This window comes from Perca fluviatilis, chromosome 11 (assembly GCF_010015445.1).
Source record: "Perca fluviatilis chromosome 11, GENO_Pfluv_1.0, whole genome shotgun sequence".
NCBI classification, from domain to species: domain Eukaryota; kingdom Metazoa; phylum Chordata; class Actinopteri; order Perciformes; family Percidae; genus Perca; species Perca fluviatilis.
This window is the reverse complement of record NC_053122.1, coordinates 29,729,519-29,744,151: the sequence shown is the minus strand read 5'-3', so window position 1 is coordinate 29,744,151 and position 14,633 is coordinate 29,729,519. Positions and strand designations below refer to the sequence as shown.

General features: G+C 44.4%; 1 protein-coding gene across 1 annotated transcript; it reads right to left on the bottom strand.

The window, feature by feature from the left end:
- Positions 1–559: 559 nt before the first annotated feature.
- On the bottom strand, positions 560–8,632 carry LOC120567688. The gene is made up of 5 exons (XM_039814656.1): positions 8,281–8,632; positions 5,216–8,107; positions 4,120–4,525; positions 1,802–1,930; positions 560–686 (listed from the first exon to the last, which is right to left on the bottom strand). The coding sequence occupies exons 1-5, from the start codon at positions 8,630–8,632 to the stop codon at positions 560–562; spliced, it is 3,906 nt and encodes a 1,301-aa protein (XP_039670590.1).
- Between the last annotated feature and the right edge of the window lie 6,001 nt (positions 8,633–14,633).

The window sequence follows — 14,633 nt, the reverse complement described above, 5'->3', positions numbered from 1 at the left end:
AGCATTTCACTCTCTGTTGCTGGCATAATAAATGGTGTCATCAGCCATGTCTTTAACGGATAGCCGTTATCCACTAACAGCCACCCATCCAAGGGGAGATTTCCCTCGAAGATGGCAGGAATGGCAGAGTTTGCCAGTATAAATGAGTCGTGGCTTGAGCCAGGGTAATTTGCACAAACATGGGTGATTTTACAATTAGCATCGCTAATCACTTGAATGTTGATCGAATGGGTTCCCTTGCGGTTGAGTATGTCAGTGCGTTTTGTGATGGGGCACGTAGCTGCACATGGATGCAGTCTATAGCACCGGGAAACGCCAGGGAACCCATACTTTGCCCAAAACGCCTGCTTCGCTCTTTCCTGGCTGTCAGGTGTGACGGGGAATTGGATGTATTCCACAGCATGTTGGACTACACCTGATGTAACTGAGCTCAGGGGGTGCTGGAACAACCCAGACGCATTGAAATGCAGTGCTGCTGTAACTTTTACTGCAACGGGGAAGGCATATGGACAGGGTGCATCAGTCCCCAGCTCATCTGCCAGGAGATGGCAGACATCTGTCACAGACGGGTCAGGCTTAGCTTACGCCTACATTCTTCCTCACTGAGGGAGAAATAGGTCTGTCTGGGCCGGTAGAGCCTCTCCCTCTTGCGTCTTATTCTCTGTCCCAAGACGTACTCCATCTCACTGTGCAATAGAAACATTATGAGCAAGTGCAACTTAACTGATAAGTTGAAGTGGAAGGTTTTTAATAAACTTATGTGACGGCAAAGGTGATTTTGCAGTCTTCAGAATTTTGTTTCCTGGTTCTTGACGGACAACCCACTTTGTCAGGTGTGCTTATATACCTATGTGTCTTGCCACTATTGGTCAAACAGGTTAGTTTGATCTGTCATCAATTAGCCTGAATAATTTGATTAAATGCGTATACTAGATTTCTGCCCATCTTTTTCACATCTTCATGGACACCACAATGATTTCCCTCGTGTGGTAATATTTTTCCTTGCTTTGCAAAAATAGGACCTACTGCGTCCGTGAGATGACAGAAGCAAAGTGTATGTGCTTTGTGCGCACACTACATTATTGCCAAGCATGCGCCCTTAAAATAGCATCTGAATAACTGCGCCACTGACTTTAAACTAGGTTTTTCCTGGTCAGTAGCGGAATTGTTTTCTGAAACTGCAAAATAGCACCAGAGAACATTTGCGCCTGAACACGCCTCCTCTTTTCGCTGAACCGCCCCCGGGAGAGCAAATACTAGGGATGAGCGAGTACAGCATTATCTGTATCTGTATCTGTTTACCATATGAATTATCTGTACTCGGACTAATTCAAATCAAAAAGCCATTGGGGCCACACGCAAAACTGAGAAGCAAAGTAGGATCAGGAAAAGAGGATAGAAAAACAGTTGGAGGAGTACCGTGGTTTAGACTTAGCCTCCCCTGGTTGGTGCACAGACTGGTCCCAGTCTCTTGGCACACGCCCTCTTCATCAGTTGTTAGGCAGACTAATTATGCTGATGGTCAGAAAGAACAATGCGCCACTGTTGTCCATCACAGATTGAGGAGTAACTTACTTTCATGGTTAAACTGATATCAAACTGATATTAACTTTGTTGCTGCACTCTTGTTGCTTTCTGACCACCGTCATACAGTGCTGCTTTCTGCACGTACAACATTTATCCTTTTCTCATTTTTGCATGACTAAGCTATCATGGTGCTTTTCCACTAAACACACTAAACTATTCAACAATTGGCCGCACTAGGGGAAAAAGAAGCAAGGTTAATCTAGCATAGCATTACATTGGTGATTCACTTCCTTCATTGTCTGAATCAGTCTCATCACCGTCCTCCATCCCCAACAGGGGCATGGAGTACGCTGGAGGAGCATCTTTCTTGGGATCTTTTTTGGTCAGAGCCACATCAATCCATCTGTTCACCAGAGTGCGACAACAAAGGATGCAACAACATCCACAACACACCAATATGCCCAGAAACACTGCCACGGACATAAGCATGGAGAGCACAGTTGCTTTGTATTTGCCAAAAACGTCATCCAGCCAACTGGTGATGGGGTTTTCAGCCACACCCGGGTTCTCCGCTAGTTCATTGGCTAGAGAGGTCAACCCCTCCAAGGCTCTAACGATGCTACCATCTCGGGCAGTATTATTGGGAATAAATGTACAACAAGCATCTCCAAACATGTGGCACACACCCCCTTTTTCTGCCAACAACATGTCTAGTGCCATACGGTTCTGAAGTGCCATGAGTGAGGAGGCGGCTAATTGTTCGGACACACCCCTCAGGCCATCCCTAGTCCGGTTCAAAAACCTCTGCTGGTTGTAGTATATACAGTTTATCCAGTCCACATTCTTGTTTGTAGTTATCCAGGGCAGTATAGACTCAAAACCCTTTGCTATCTGATTCTGAGCTTTGAACTCCTCTGGTACACCCCTTGGTATTCCAATTGCATCTATATACACCTTATTATCTATAGACCCAAACGGGGTGTTTGGGTCTCCCCATGTACCAAAACCCAAGTCAGTGTCTCTTTTAGCCCTCTTCAAGGAATGTTTGTGATAGGTAGATTGTACTGTCTCCTCTAACTTCCTTGCGTTAATAGGAAGCATGGTAATCGGCAATAATAGGGACACTAAGGCACAGGTGCCCCCCCATTTAGCAGGTAAGGATGGTCTAAGACGGGGCTGTGTCCCACACATCCACCAGACATCAGCGAGTCCCTTACTCTGATTGTTAAACATCAGCTGTGTGACATTGGGAGCGAACAAAGATGTGTTGTAGGTGTACATACAAAACTTCTTAGGTAGGTGTCCCACATTCATGGTATAGCTGTTGGATTGTGTGATGCAAGTATAGTTACCAGGGTAGGTGACCACTCCTGGAGGCGGTTGTATTGCACGCACTCTGGGATACAGGAGAGACAGGGTCCTGCAGACCTCACTTTCCATGGTCACATCACTGTAAAGACTTAACATACAATTATAACCAATAGGGTTGTCCACCGGTGAGAGTGGGAATGGTACTGTCCCCAAATGAGGTCTTGCTTTGGCACAGATAACACAGTCAGACATTTTATGCGTTCTAGCAGTATATTTCATCATTTTGAGCCAGGTGTTACCTGAGGGTGTGAAACCAGTTTCCATCTCCAACCTTTCCTCAATGGTAAAGTCCTCTAGGTTCAAATATTTTACCAATGGCCCTTTAGAGTCTTTCAAGACACCTATACCTGTGTTCATTGCGTCAACCTGGACAGTAATGGATGTGGACAGTGTACTATTACTCCATGGTCTGTGACTCGAATGATGAACTGTCCTAACGGATCTTTCCCTTTAGCATACAATCCCATAACATAAGTCCCTGCATCCTCTGGTTTTGGATCCTTCAGCGTCACATATATAGGATTACATTTTGGTTCCTGGCATCGTCCTTCCTGATTTCTACCTACACTCAGTCTGGATTTCAGGTCCCTATGTGTTATTGTAAGGAGCATTGTATCATATGGTTCACATCCCACATTTCCCCAATCTGAGCCTGTGTTAGCTATGGCACACTTCCAACTGCCACACCACTTGTCTGAGTTGGTCGTGACGCATATGTATATGACTTCCTCTGTCCTGTCTTTGGTGGTGCATGGCACTATGTCGCATAGGTCTAATAGGGCTGTGCCTGTGTGTCCCCTAATAAATGACAATGTGATCTGTCCCTTTGTTCTAGTCACCTGAACCTCCCTTCTTCCTCTGTCATATTTGGTATCTATGAACCAGAATAACAACGTAACGAGTATGGCTGTAGATATCAGCATCCCTACCCAAACCTTCCATGTGTATCCATAGTAGTATTTTGGTCTGGGTTCACTCCCTTGGCCTGATTGTCTAAGTTTGAACGGGAGTGGCATTGTTGATCAAATCAGCTCTAACTTCCCTCAAATCACGGGAAGGTGTAGGTGCTGGGGCACAATGTGTCAGGTGGTGCCAAACAGCTCCTGCCTTGCCTTTTACTTGGACAGAGTGTGAGGTAACCTCCCTCACTTCGTACGGTCCAAGCCACCTGGGCTCGGTCCAATTTCTCTTGTGGACTTTGACTCGCACCCAGTCCCCTACCTTGACACTGCTTCGGGGCTCCTCTTTTCCGGGGTCTGTGCTCTGGCGACCTTGTCCAAAGGTCTTGCACCTTGTGGATCGGAGGCTCTGGCGCACAGTGTCTGGTGATACCAGTTGGAACCCTTTTTCACCAATCTCACCGAGTGTGACGTGGCCGCTTCCACCTGGTGTGGCCCAGTCCAACGGGGCTGATTCCACTTGCGTTTCAGGACCCGTAGCCAGACCCACTCTCCTTCTTTGATTGGATCTCTGGGCTTTTCGGGGGCAGCTTCCTCAGCTTTCTCCTGGACCTGGTGAGACAAAGAACTGACTAATGCCTTTAGTGATGTGTGGTACTCACCTGGAGATATAGCCAGCTGTTCTTCTTCGCTGAGGGCTGGGACATCGGCAGAGATCATTACTCTCCCTGTAAGCAACTCATGGGGAGAGAAACCTGTAGAGCTGTTCACTGAAGCTCTCATGCTCATTAATACTATAGGCAATGCTTCTGGCCATTTTAATCCAGTTTCTTTGCAGCACTTAGCTAACTTTTCTTTGATGGTGCGGTTAGCCCTTTCAACTTTACCCTGGCTCTGAGGGTGATATACACTCCCATATGCATGTTTTATTCCCAAAGTTTTTTCAACAGCTGCCAGGTCTTTGCTGGAGAAGTGAGATCCATTATCTGATCTAACGATTCTGGGCAGGCCATACCTAGGAATATGTTGATTGATCAGATATTTTATCACAGTTTTGGCATCCTCATTTTTAGTGGGGATGGCCTCCACCCACTTTGTGAAACAGTCGATTATGACCAATAGGTACCTCATGCCTTTTATGCGCTGGTCAGGTCCCATGTCGGTATAGTCTATCATTATTTCTGACCATGGGATCGACGGCACCGGATATGCTCCCATGGTTGGTTTCAGTGTTGCGCGCACGTTATGGTGATTGCATGTTGTACACTGAGAAACGTAGTGATCAACGGATTCAACCATATGTGGATGCCACCACATCAGTTCCATGTTTCTTACTGTTTGAGTTTTCCCGCAATGAGTTTGTCCGTGTGCTTGTTTGATCAATAAATGAAGAAGACCCGAGGGTATGACAATCTTACCATTATGAGCGCGCCAGATGTCATCTTTTTTGATAGCTCCTTTCGCAGTCCACACTCCCCACTCATATGGTCCTGCTCTGTTTTGCAATGTTTTTATATCTTCAATAGTTAGTGGTAGCGGTTGTGGTTCAGGAGAATCAGTTAGTTGTGTAGTGGTCATTTGGTATATTTGGGGCCCGTAACCAGCTGCTTCTTTTGCTGCTGCATCTGCAGATTCATTTCCATGTATGATATCATCTCTCCCTTTCTGATGTCCTTTGCATTTCACTACTGCCACTTTCAGAGGTAGCTGCAGATTGGCTGCCAGCTCTGTGATTATGTCTTGGTGTTTTATGGGTGTACCGGAGGCTGTTACAAACCCTGCTCGATACCATCTGCTCAGTTCATAATGGATCACACCATGAGCATAAGCAGAGTCGGTGTAAATGTTCACTATCTTTCCCTTTCCCCATTTCAGTGCTTCTGATAGTGCTTTCAGTTCTGCCCTTTGTGCTGAGGGTTTATCCGTGATTTTTCCCGCCACTACTGTTTCGTGTGCTGGCCCTCTTTTTTGCCTCACTGCTGCATATACTTGCTGTCTCACCACTGCATATGCGGCTTTCAGTCCTTTGGTCTCATGTCTATAACAACAGCCGTCGGTATAGAGAGTTTCTGGACCTTCTTCCCCTGGGATTGCTTCGCTGAATAAGTCTGTCCTTAGTTTTACATCTGTCTCTCTCTTGCTCTCGCAGCAATGTAGCTCACCTGTCATCATCCCTTCCGCCATATTGACTCCATCGTGTGTGAAAATGAGGTTGGGCATAGTCAGAATGTGTTCTACTCGTGATGATCTCGTGCCAGACAGAGTAAATGCTTTTGAGGATAGGAATGCAACTACCGAGTGTGTCGTTAGTACTGTTAGCTGATGTACCATAATGATGTGTGCGGTTTTTTGAATGGCTTTTGCCACTCCGGCAGCAAATTTGACGCAGGGTGGTTGGCTGGATTTGACAGAATCAAGTTTTTGACTGTAGTAGTATAGTACTCTCCTTCCTCCCTCTTTTTTCTGAAACAAACAGGCGTTGACCACCCCCTTTGCTTCAGAAACATCCAAACAGAATGGGTTTTTGTAGTCAGGCACAGCGAGAGAGGTCGCGCACGCTAAGTCCTGTTTCAGAGAGATAAACTGATCTTCAGTTTCTTTCAACCATGTGAGGGGAAGTTTGAGGTTACGATGCCCTACTGATGAGATCATAGCGCGAAATGGTGCAATGCGGTCAGTGAAGTTTGAGATGTAGTTCCTACTATAACCGATTAGGCCCAAAAATGATAGCATATCCCGAACCGTGTGAGGGAGAGGATGGTGCAGGATGGAGTCACGGTGGCTGGGTGACATGTCTCTGAAGCCGTGTGAAATCTCTCTGCCCAGAAAAGTTACAACTGAGCGGCAGAGTTGGATTTTGGATTTACTGACTTTGAAACCATGTTGTGCCAACACCTCCAAAATGGTTTTAGTGAAAGACAAACACAATTCTGCTGACGGGGCAGCGATTAACAAATCATCCACATATTGGATCAACACGACTTCCGGTGGAACATCCACATTTAGAATGTTCCTCAAGTGATGGTTGAAAAGACCAGGGGAGAGTACAAAACCTTGAGGCATGCGATTGTATGTGTACTTCTGTCCCCTGAATGTGAATGCAAAAATGTCTTGTAGCTCTGGGGCTAATGGTAGGCAAAAGAAAGCATTAGCCAGATCTATCACCGTGAAATGTGAGTGAGTTGGAGAGAGTGAGGAGAGACACGCATGAGGGTTTGGAACCTCTAGTGGTGGTGTTGCCACCACTGCATTAATGGCCCTTAAATCATGAACCATGCGGTATTTGCCTTCTGTACCTGGTTTGGGTACAGGTAGAATGGGTGTGTTCCACGGGGATGTACATGGTCTGAGTACATCAGCCTGCAACAACCCTGAAATGGTATCTGCAATACCTTCATCAGCCTGAGGTTTCAATGGATATTGGGGCTGATGAATGGGAGTAGTGCCTGGCACTAAGTCAAAGTTAACTTCTGTAGACTGGGTGTGGCCCACATCAGTGGGACAGGATGACCAAAGAGACGCAGGGAGGGTGTCAAGCATTGCAGCGGAGGATGGATGGTCTGTGCGCTCCCTACCATGAAATCGAGACAACTGTTCATGCTGAATAACAACTTGGTCATGTGTAAGTGTGCTAATCTTCCATGCCTGCTCAGAAGGAGAGTAAAACAAATTGGAGCAGAAAGTCGCTTGCCAATCAGTAAGAGAGCGGAGGCGTTTTACCATTGGCCCTAATTGTCTGGCTTCATATTTGGCATGGATGGCTAGTGATACATGAGGATAGCTATCAGTCAGGCGGTACCAATAAGCTTGGTCCTCTGTGAGTGTTACCTCAGATGCCACACCCTCTTTTCCGACATACAGGCAGGGAGACGAAATGTCCCAAAGAGTGTCTAGTATGTCTGGAATTTCGTCTTCATACACCTCATCAGGTGTCCTCAGGTAGTTCAGTGTGACATGATGAGGATCAGCAGGCGGGAGGTAGGGATGCAAGGAGGTAATCCAAGGTTTCCAGGCAGTGAACAAAGAAGAAATGCCTCCCCCTTGTGGTGACTCTGGTTTCAACAGTCCCCAATAGATGTCAGCCGTTTCATTTGGCGGGGGATTGTCCAGATGAGCGAGGACAAGATTCTTGGTGACGTACATTGAAGTGTCTGTACAGTGTAGTACAGTCCCATCTCTCAAAGTGACAGTAAGTCCCAGCGGGCCACACAGAATAGAAGCTCCCAGTTTTTTCAAAATGTCTCTTCCCATCAGATTGACAGGACTGGATGTCGTGAAGAGGTAGGAATGAGAAAACTCTACAGGCCCCACTGTAGTAGGAAGAGGATGTGTAAAGAATACAGTTTCAGCATGACCCGAGAACCCTGCCACAGAGGTGCTGTGATGTGATAGTGTCAAACCTGGAAGTGGTGTAGTAATAGTAGAAAAACGTGCACCACAGTCAATTATATCTACAGGAGCTTTGAGGATTTGACATGTCAACATTGGATCTCCAAGACCAGTTTGTGGGGCTGCAGGGTTCTCTGGGCACGGTCATTGTGTTTGGGGCCATTGGGGAGCTTGGTTCGTTGGAGGCAGAGCCTGTGGATTTGGCACCAGGGGCGCTGTCGGCTGGGGAGGGTAATAAATGTCCTGCTGCACCGAACCCTGTGCGGCCTGCCTGTTACTGTAACAGTTCCTCCTGAAGTGTCCCGGTTTGCCACACGTATAACACAATTGCTGTGCCTGGTTTTGTGGCTGTTTCTGATGGCCACCCCGCGGTCCACCTCTTCCTCTACCACGCCCACGGAACTGACCCTGAGGAGGCTGATAAGCGTTTTGAGCTGGAGACCCATAATAAGGGCGCTGATACTGGGGTGCCTGTTGTTGAAAGGGAGGTGGCATTTGAGACTCCACTTGTGGGGCCTGAACATCAGTCTTTGTTTTCTTTGCCTTATTAAGGGCATCTTCCGCCTGTTTCAATTGTATTTTAAGCAAGCGAAGTTGTATGTCAGAGACAGACTCATCCTCTTTTTTGGTTTTTGCTCTCTCTCTATTCATGTGATGACACACTAGATCCATCCACTCATCAATATGCAAGCGTGTTTGTCCCTGCGTGTCTTTTACAGCCTGTTGTACATAATCAGAGACACCCGCCAAAATTGCAGCTTTAAATAACAATCTAGTAGCGAGATCATGATTAGGATGGGTGCCGGTTACGTCAACCCAGTCGGTTTGTGCACGCCTAGCGTACTGTTCAGGAGTCTCATTAGTTTTGGGCTCTATTTTAGCCAAGACTGTCTCCCCTCCTACAGAGGGGAATACGATTTTCATGGCCTTCCATACATTTGCTCTGAATCCTGTGAAGGAGCCACCATCAGGGGCGTTAGAGGACTTTGCTTCTGTTTCCACTTTAGCGAGCATGGTAGTCGATGAGGCTGCGCTTATTAAAGCTCTAACATCCCCCAAAGCCAAATTTTCACCTCTCGTGTATCTCTCCATCTCCCTTATCCAAGGCTCAGCCCCGTGATATACATCTGGCAATTTCTTTAAGAGTGATTCCATGTCTATATGTCCCCATGGTCGATATGTAACGTGTTCTGGATCCATAGGATTAACCACTAAAGGAGCCATTGTATGTGTTTGATGTTGCTGTGGTTGTTGTTGTTGTGGCATCAGTGAGGTCAGTGATTGTGGTGTTACTGCTGACGAGAAAACAGAGAGATGTCCTGAAGCCACAAAGGCGTGTTCTCCTGCTGTTACCCCCTCTCCCATGGCTCCAGTGCACCTAAAATCAGTGGGCATACTTTTGGAAGGACTCGGAAAGGGGCCAGAGCATGGAACATGCAAATCGCATGAAACAGGAAATTCATCCTCCTGAGGCTGTATTTGTGAGATAGAACGCGACTGAGGGTGCAGGGGATCGAATCCCTGCAATATGCTTGTCGATAGTTTCAATGGTGTATAACTGGGCAACGACGGGTAGTTAAAACTACTTGGGCCCTTATCTGGTGAACTGGATGGTGCCACTATGGTGACTTTGCGTAAGGCTTCACCATCCATGTACTGTTGCATCAAGTCAGGTGTGGAGGTTTGAGATCTGTATGGCTGGAGGGAATGAGGTGAAAGTGATTTGGTGATGCCCGTTCTGTACTGCGGGAGCAAGCTGGTATTCCAAATTCATGATAGTGCTGTCGGGCTACTTCCGCCACTTTCTCATGTGAGATTACCACTGTTGAATCATTTGCTCCTGTGCCTTCTGCCCCTACTGTTAATTTCCCATTTATTTTATATTCCTGCCCTAAATGAGTAACTGTTACTGGGCACTGATTAGCACTGACTGGTGGTGGAGAGTGTGGAGGGTGAAGAAATGGGTTGGTAGGTGAAAATGGTATAGCAGAGGCTGTGGGTGGACTGAAAAGAGGGGGCGCAGTTGGATGATAGGGCGCTGTCACTGAGACATAATTCTCTGAGTTATATCTTTTCTTTGCTTTTTTGGTTTTGTTGGTGTCAACCAATGTGCCCAATTTGTACATTAGCCTCCGTTTGTCCTCTTGTTTTGACAGGTTTTTCTTCAACGCACTTCTGCTAAACACGGATGCTTTCTCTAGTTGTTTCTTTAGGTCATTTTCCAATCTCAATTCACACTGATATAGTTTCTCCATCATTTCCCAGGTTATAGGGACATTGCTTTCGTCAACAGGTAGCATTCCATTTTTCTGGTAATTGGTTTTTAATTTGTTAAGTTTCTGTTTTAACTCATCCTGTTGTTTTGGAGTTTCAGCGTTCAGAAGTAATGTGGCCAACATGTCCCAGTATTTTCCAAAAGTCATTCTTGCCAAATCAACTTAATTATATTTATCAGGAAGAGAATGGTTTTATGTTAACAGTTTAAGTAGTTACAGATATATTACAGGCTACCCCTCCCTACATAGAGTAAGTAGTAGCCTAACCTGTTCTTTCCCCAACGAGTCAAAATACCTTATTACAGCGTGATGGAGATGAATCCAGGTGGTCCTTCTAGTGCTTAGTGGTAGAAGTAGAGAGTAGCACCCGATATGGTTCCACCTAGGGCTGGACCCTATGTTTCGTTTTATTACTTCAAGGAGCACCCAGCCACCAGGTTCCTGATGTCAAGTCAAACAGAACAAAACAGAATTTTTAGCCATAAAGCAAACAAGCAAATATCAGCAATATTGATGAAAACAAACAAAAGAGAACAAAAAATAAAAATCCAAAATATCCAAAATAACACGTTATTTATTTAAAGTTGGTATTTGGTATGCAATCCCTCTTTTGAGACATGAAAACTCATGACTCGATAACAAATCCAAATAACGTGACAGCGTTGTTGTAGTTTTTTTTTTTTTTTTTTTACCTAAAATACCTTCCTGTGTTACAATACAAAAGCTGTATAAAATAACAGAAATTAAAAGGTAAATGTACACCAAATCTCAGTTCATGGTGGGAAAAAAAAATAAAAATAAGTGTCATATAGTAAGTCTAATGAAGGCAAAGTCTGTATGTAGCGTTACCAACAAACCCACGTTTTTTTTTTTTTTTTTTTTAACATGAGTCCAGTATATTATTATCAGCAAATAGAAATCCCCACTGCTCACTGGCCTCTAGGGAAGGCAGTCTCTAAAGTAGCCGTCCATAGATACAGTAAATCTTAAAGATTCACCATGGCCCATGCATGTTTAGCACTAAAACACGACTCATAGAACCACAAAGACAGTCTTTAGGATATAGTAATAACTTGTTATTCCATGCACTAGATAGGTAAATATCAGGGTGTTAGTACGCCCCACACATAGGCCAAGTAATATGCAAATGCATTCACACTAGATATAGCAGGGGGGCGGTGTTCCATCTCTCTTTTAGGGTAAAGGGCTTAAAAAATGGCAAAGACAACAGGTGTATTTCAGATAAAAAAAATAAAATTATACCTCAGTGTATTAACAGTATTGCTAAGTGTGAGCAACAGGAGCACAATTTATGTTCGACTGTCAAATGTGAGCATGTGTGTGTGTGTGTGTGTGTGTGTGTGTGTGTGTGTGTGTGTGTGTCAAAATAGCACAGAATCAAAAGGACTATGGCAGGCCCCTCCCCGCTGCTACAGCAACATGTAATCTGATTCACTCTCTCGCTAACTGCCGTCCGGGATACTGCTCCCTCTCTCTCAAGGCAGCGCATTTGTGTAGTGTCCCCAGTAAATTATTATTATTTATTTATTTATTTTTATTTTTAATTCATTTTTTTTTTTTTTTTTTTTACAGTGTCCCTATCACTTCACACCTCACCAAACAAAACTGTCCGCCCGTTAGAGCAACAGACACTTTCTTCGGCAAGAAACCTGACTAACAGTTGTTTATTTCATTATTTATTTTACACAAAGTATATGACAATATAGTCCAGAGTGTCAAAACACTTACTGAGGAGCTCATAACAACAAACACCCAAAAATCAGCGAACCATGTCACTGAAGACTCTTGATCGGTGATATCGGTTTATTCGTCAATTGAGGCCATAGAAAACACCTTATTGAAAAATGTTTAACCATACATTTAACTAAGGTGTCCTACGGCTGTAAAGGACCCTTTTATAGCAGTATTAAACAACGTCCACGGTGCCTTATAGTTGTGGGGGACACCTTATATCATGTGTAATTATCACTATGGTGTTTCATAGGTCTTCAACCTTACACAATGTTACCCGTATCACAATGATCAGTAATGAGAGTCAGGTGTAAGAGTTATGGAAATGACACTCAGCAGCAATCTAAAGTGAGTAGCCTATATTATTATATTTTATTATATATAAAAATGTGATTATTCGATCAGTAGCGTACCGATCTGAGACGGGGAGTTATCAACCTCTCCCCGGAGTATCTCCCATTATATTATCTACTTAATATGCGCACACGTACCCAGAGAAACAGACAAAGACAACCAACCACAATCCGCACATAAAACAATCACATATCACACAAGCAAAACAGACCAAAGAAATGACACACAAGACCAAGCAAAACCGACAACCAGTGCCAGATCTTACACAAAACACAGCAAACAACTATAAACCAACACACTGCCACCAAAAAAAAAAAAACGTTAGCACCTGTGTGTAGAGACAGGAGTGCCCAGAGCTTATAGTTAAATTTGACACTTATACTAATCAATCTGAGTCCAACTGCGTGTTCACAAATGTGTTCATGCACTTGGTAGAGAGAAGAAAAAAAATTGAAAAAGGGAAACTGAATGCTTCTGCACACTGTCTCAAACACCAGGCACAACAGCAATGGCAGCAGTCACAAGAAAACTATGAAGTAAGACAGTACCAATAGGATCAGAAAGCTCGGTCACGGCTCCTGTAATAGCTATTACATATAATTACACGGTCACAGTAATTATAGAACCAGCCATTTGATCACAACGGCAAAAACAATTCACTTAATTCACCCAGAGTACGATCACGACACCTAGGTTTTGGCACACATGTTCACAGCGTCTCTTATTTTTCCCTAGAGTGTATGGTCACAACACCTAGGATTTTACCACACATGATCACAGTGTACAACAACAAACCCTATCCAAGACGATCACAGTCGATAGCGGTATCAGTATTGCAATATCAGTCACTAGACATGTTTTCTTGCTAAATTTGAAATGCTCAGATGATACACACTCACCCAGGTCCAAAAAAATTTGGTGTGAGGGCCAAATATGAGAATTTTTAGCTATATCAAGCAATAGGTAATTCTCTCACCTGTTAGTCGTTTCGGTACCGTTTGGACCTGGAGAGGCGAGAGTCTGAGTAGTGGAGGCTGCCAAAAAAGTCTGAGCAGCTCTAAGAAGCCGATGATCCGATCTATCCAGCACGTCGGGAGGTCACCATGTAAGACCGATGACCGGTCTGGCCCTAAAAAGGCCAGACTTAATCTGACTCCAATTCTATGGTCACTGAAGAGTGTTCGTTTACTGGTAGATCAGAGGAAAAGACTCAGGATTCAAAATAAGACTCAGGATTCGTCCAGTTAAAGTTAATAACAAGCTTTAGTGAATGATATTTGCAAAATACAATATACTTGTGCACAAGGATCAGATTACTTAAAGATAAAACAGCCTATCGCTAAAACCTAGCAAACAGACAGAGTTTCCCCCAGCATCTGATGCCGGCTAACCCAGAACCTTTACTTTTTATCCCCTCTCTCTGCTTCATCCGTCTAACGATATGTATCACATTGTATAAACGAATGACCTCGACTTCTCATTCTCAGCTCATAAAGACAGACTGCTATTGTTAAATTTGAACCTCTGTGTTTTTTTAATCTCCTTCAAACTTACGGAGTTCTCCAAAAGTCAGGTCATTCCACTATACTTTGTGTCACATATCACGCGCTTACAAAACACTGACCTTGTTGCCTGTTCCCCCCTTGATCAGAGAAGACTTTTTCATTTCAGGCATTATCTCACCCTACTTTTGTAATGTCAAATCACTGTAGAACTAGATGGCCTCTCAAAACCCAGGGAAAGGAGACAACAAGGTAAAAATCATGAACTCTACAATCCTGTTAGCCTACTCTCACAAATATATTCTAACACTACCCAATGAGGATTTTTATTCAATCCGAGCACAGATATTGACTCGTATTACTCGTATAATACTCGTACTCGGCAAAAGTGCTTTATCCGTACCGGATACTCGTTTCAGCCGAGTATCCGGCTCAACTCTAGCAAATACATTCCCTAATTTACCGACGTGCGTCTGTGGAGGGAAAAGTCCACTGTGAGTCGGGTGCAAAATAGGAATGATACATGCGTCGGTGTACAAAGGCAATTGCGCTGGGTGCAAGAT

Coding starts and splice junctions, on each gene's coding strand:
- LOC120567688 (XM_039814656.1), bottom strand. CDS start 8,632: ATGGGTCTCCAGCTCAAAACGCTTATCAGCCTCCTCAGGGTCAGTTCC. Junction 8,108..8,280: donor ACTGGTCTTGGAGATCCAAT/GTTGACATGTCA, acceptor TTCCTACTACAG/TGGGGCCTGTAGAGTTTTCT. Junction 1,931..4,119: donor AGCCCCGAAGCAGTGTCAAG/GTAGGGGACTGG, acceptor TCTGGTGAACAG/ATGGATTGATGTGGCTCTGA.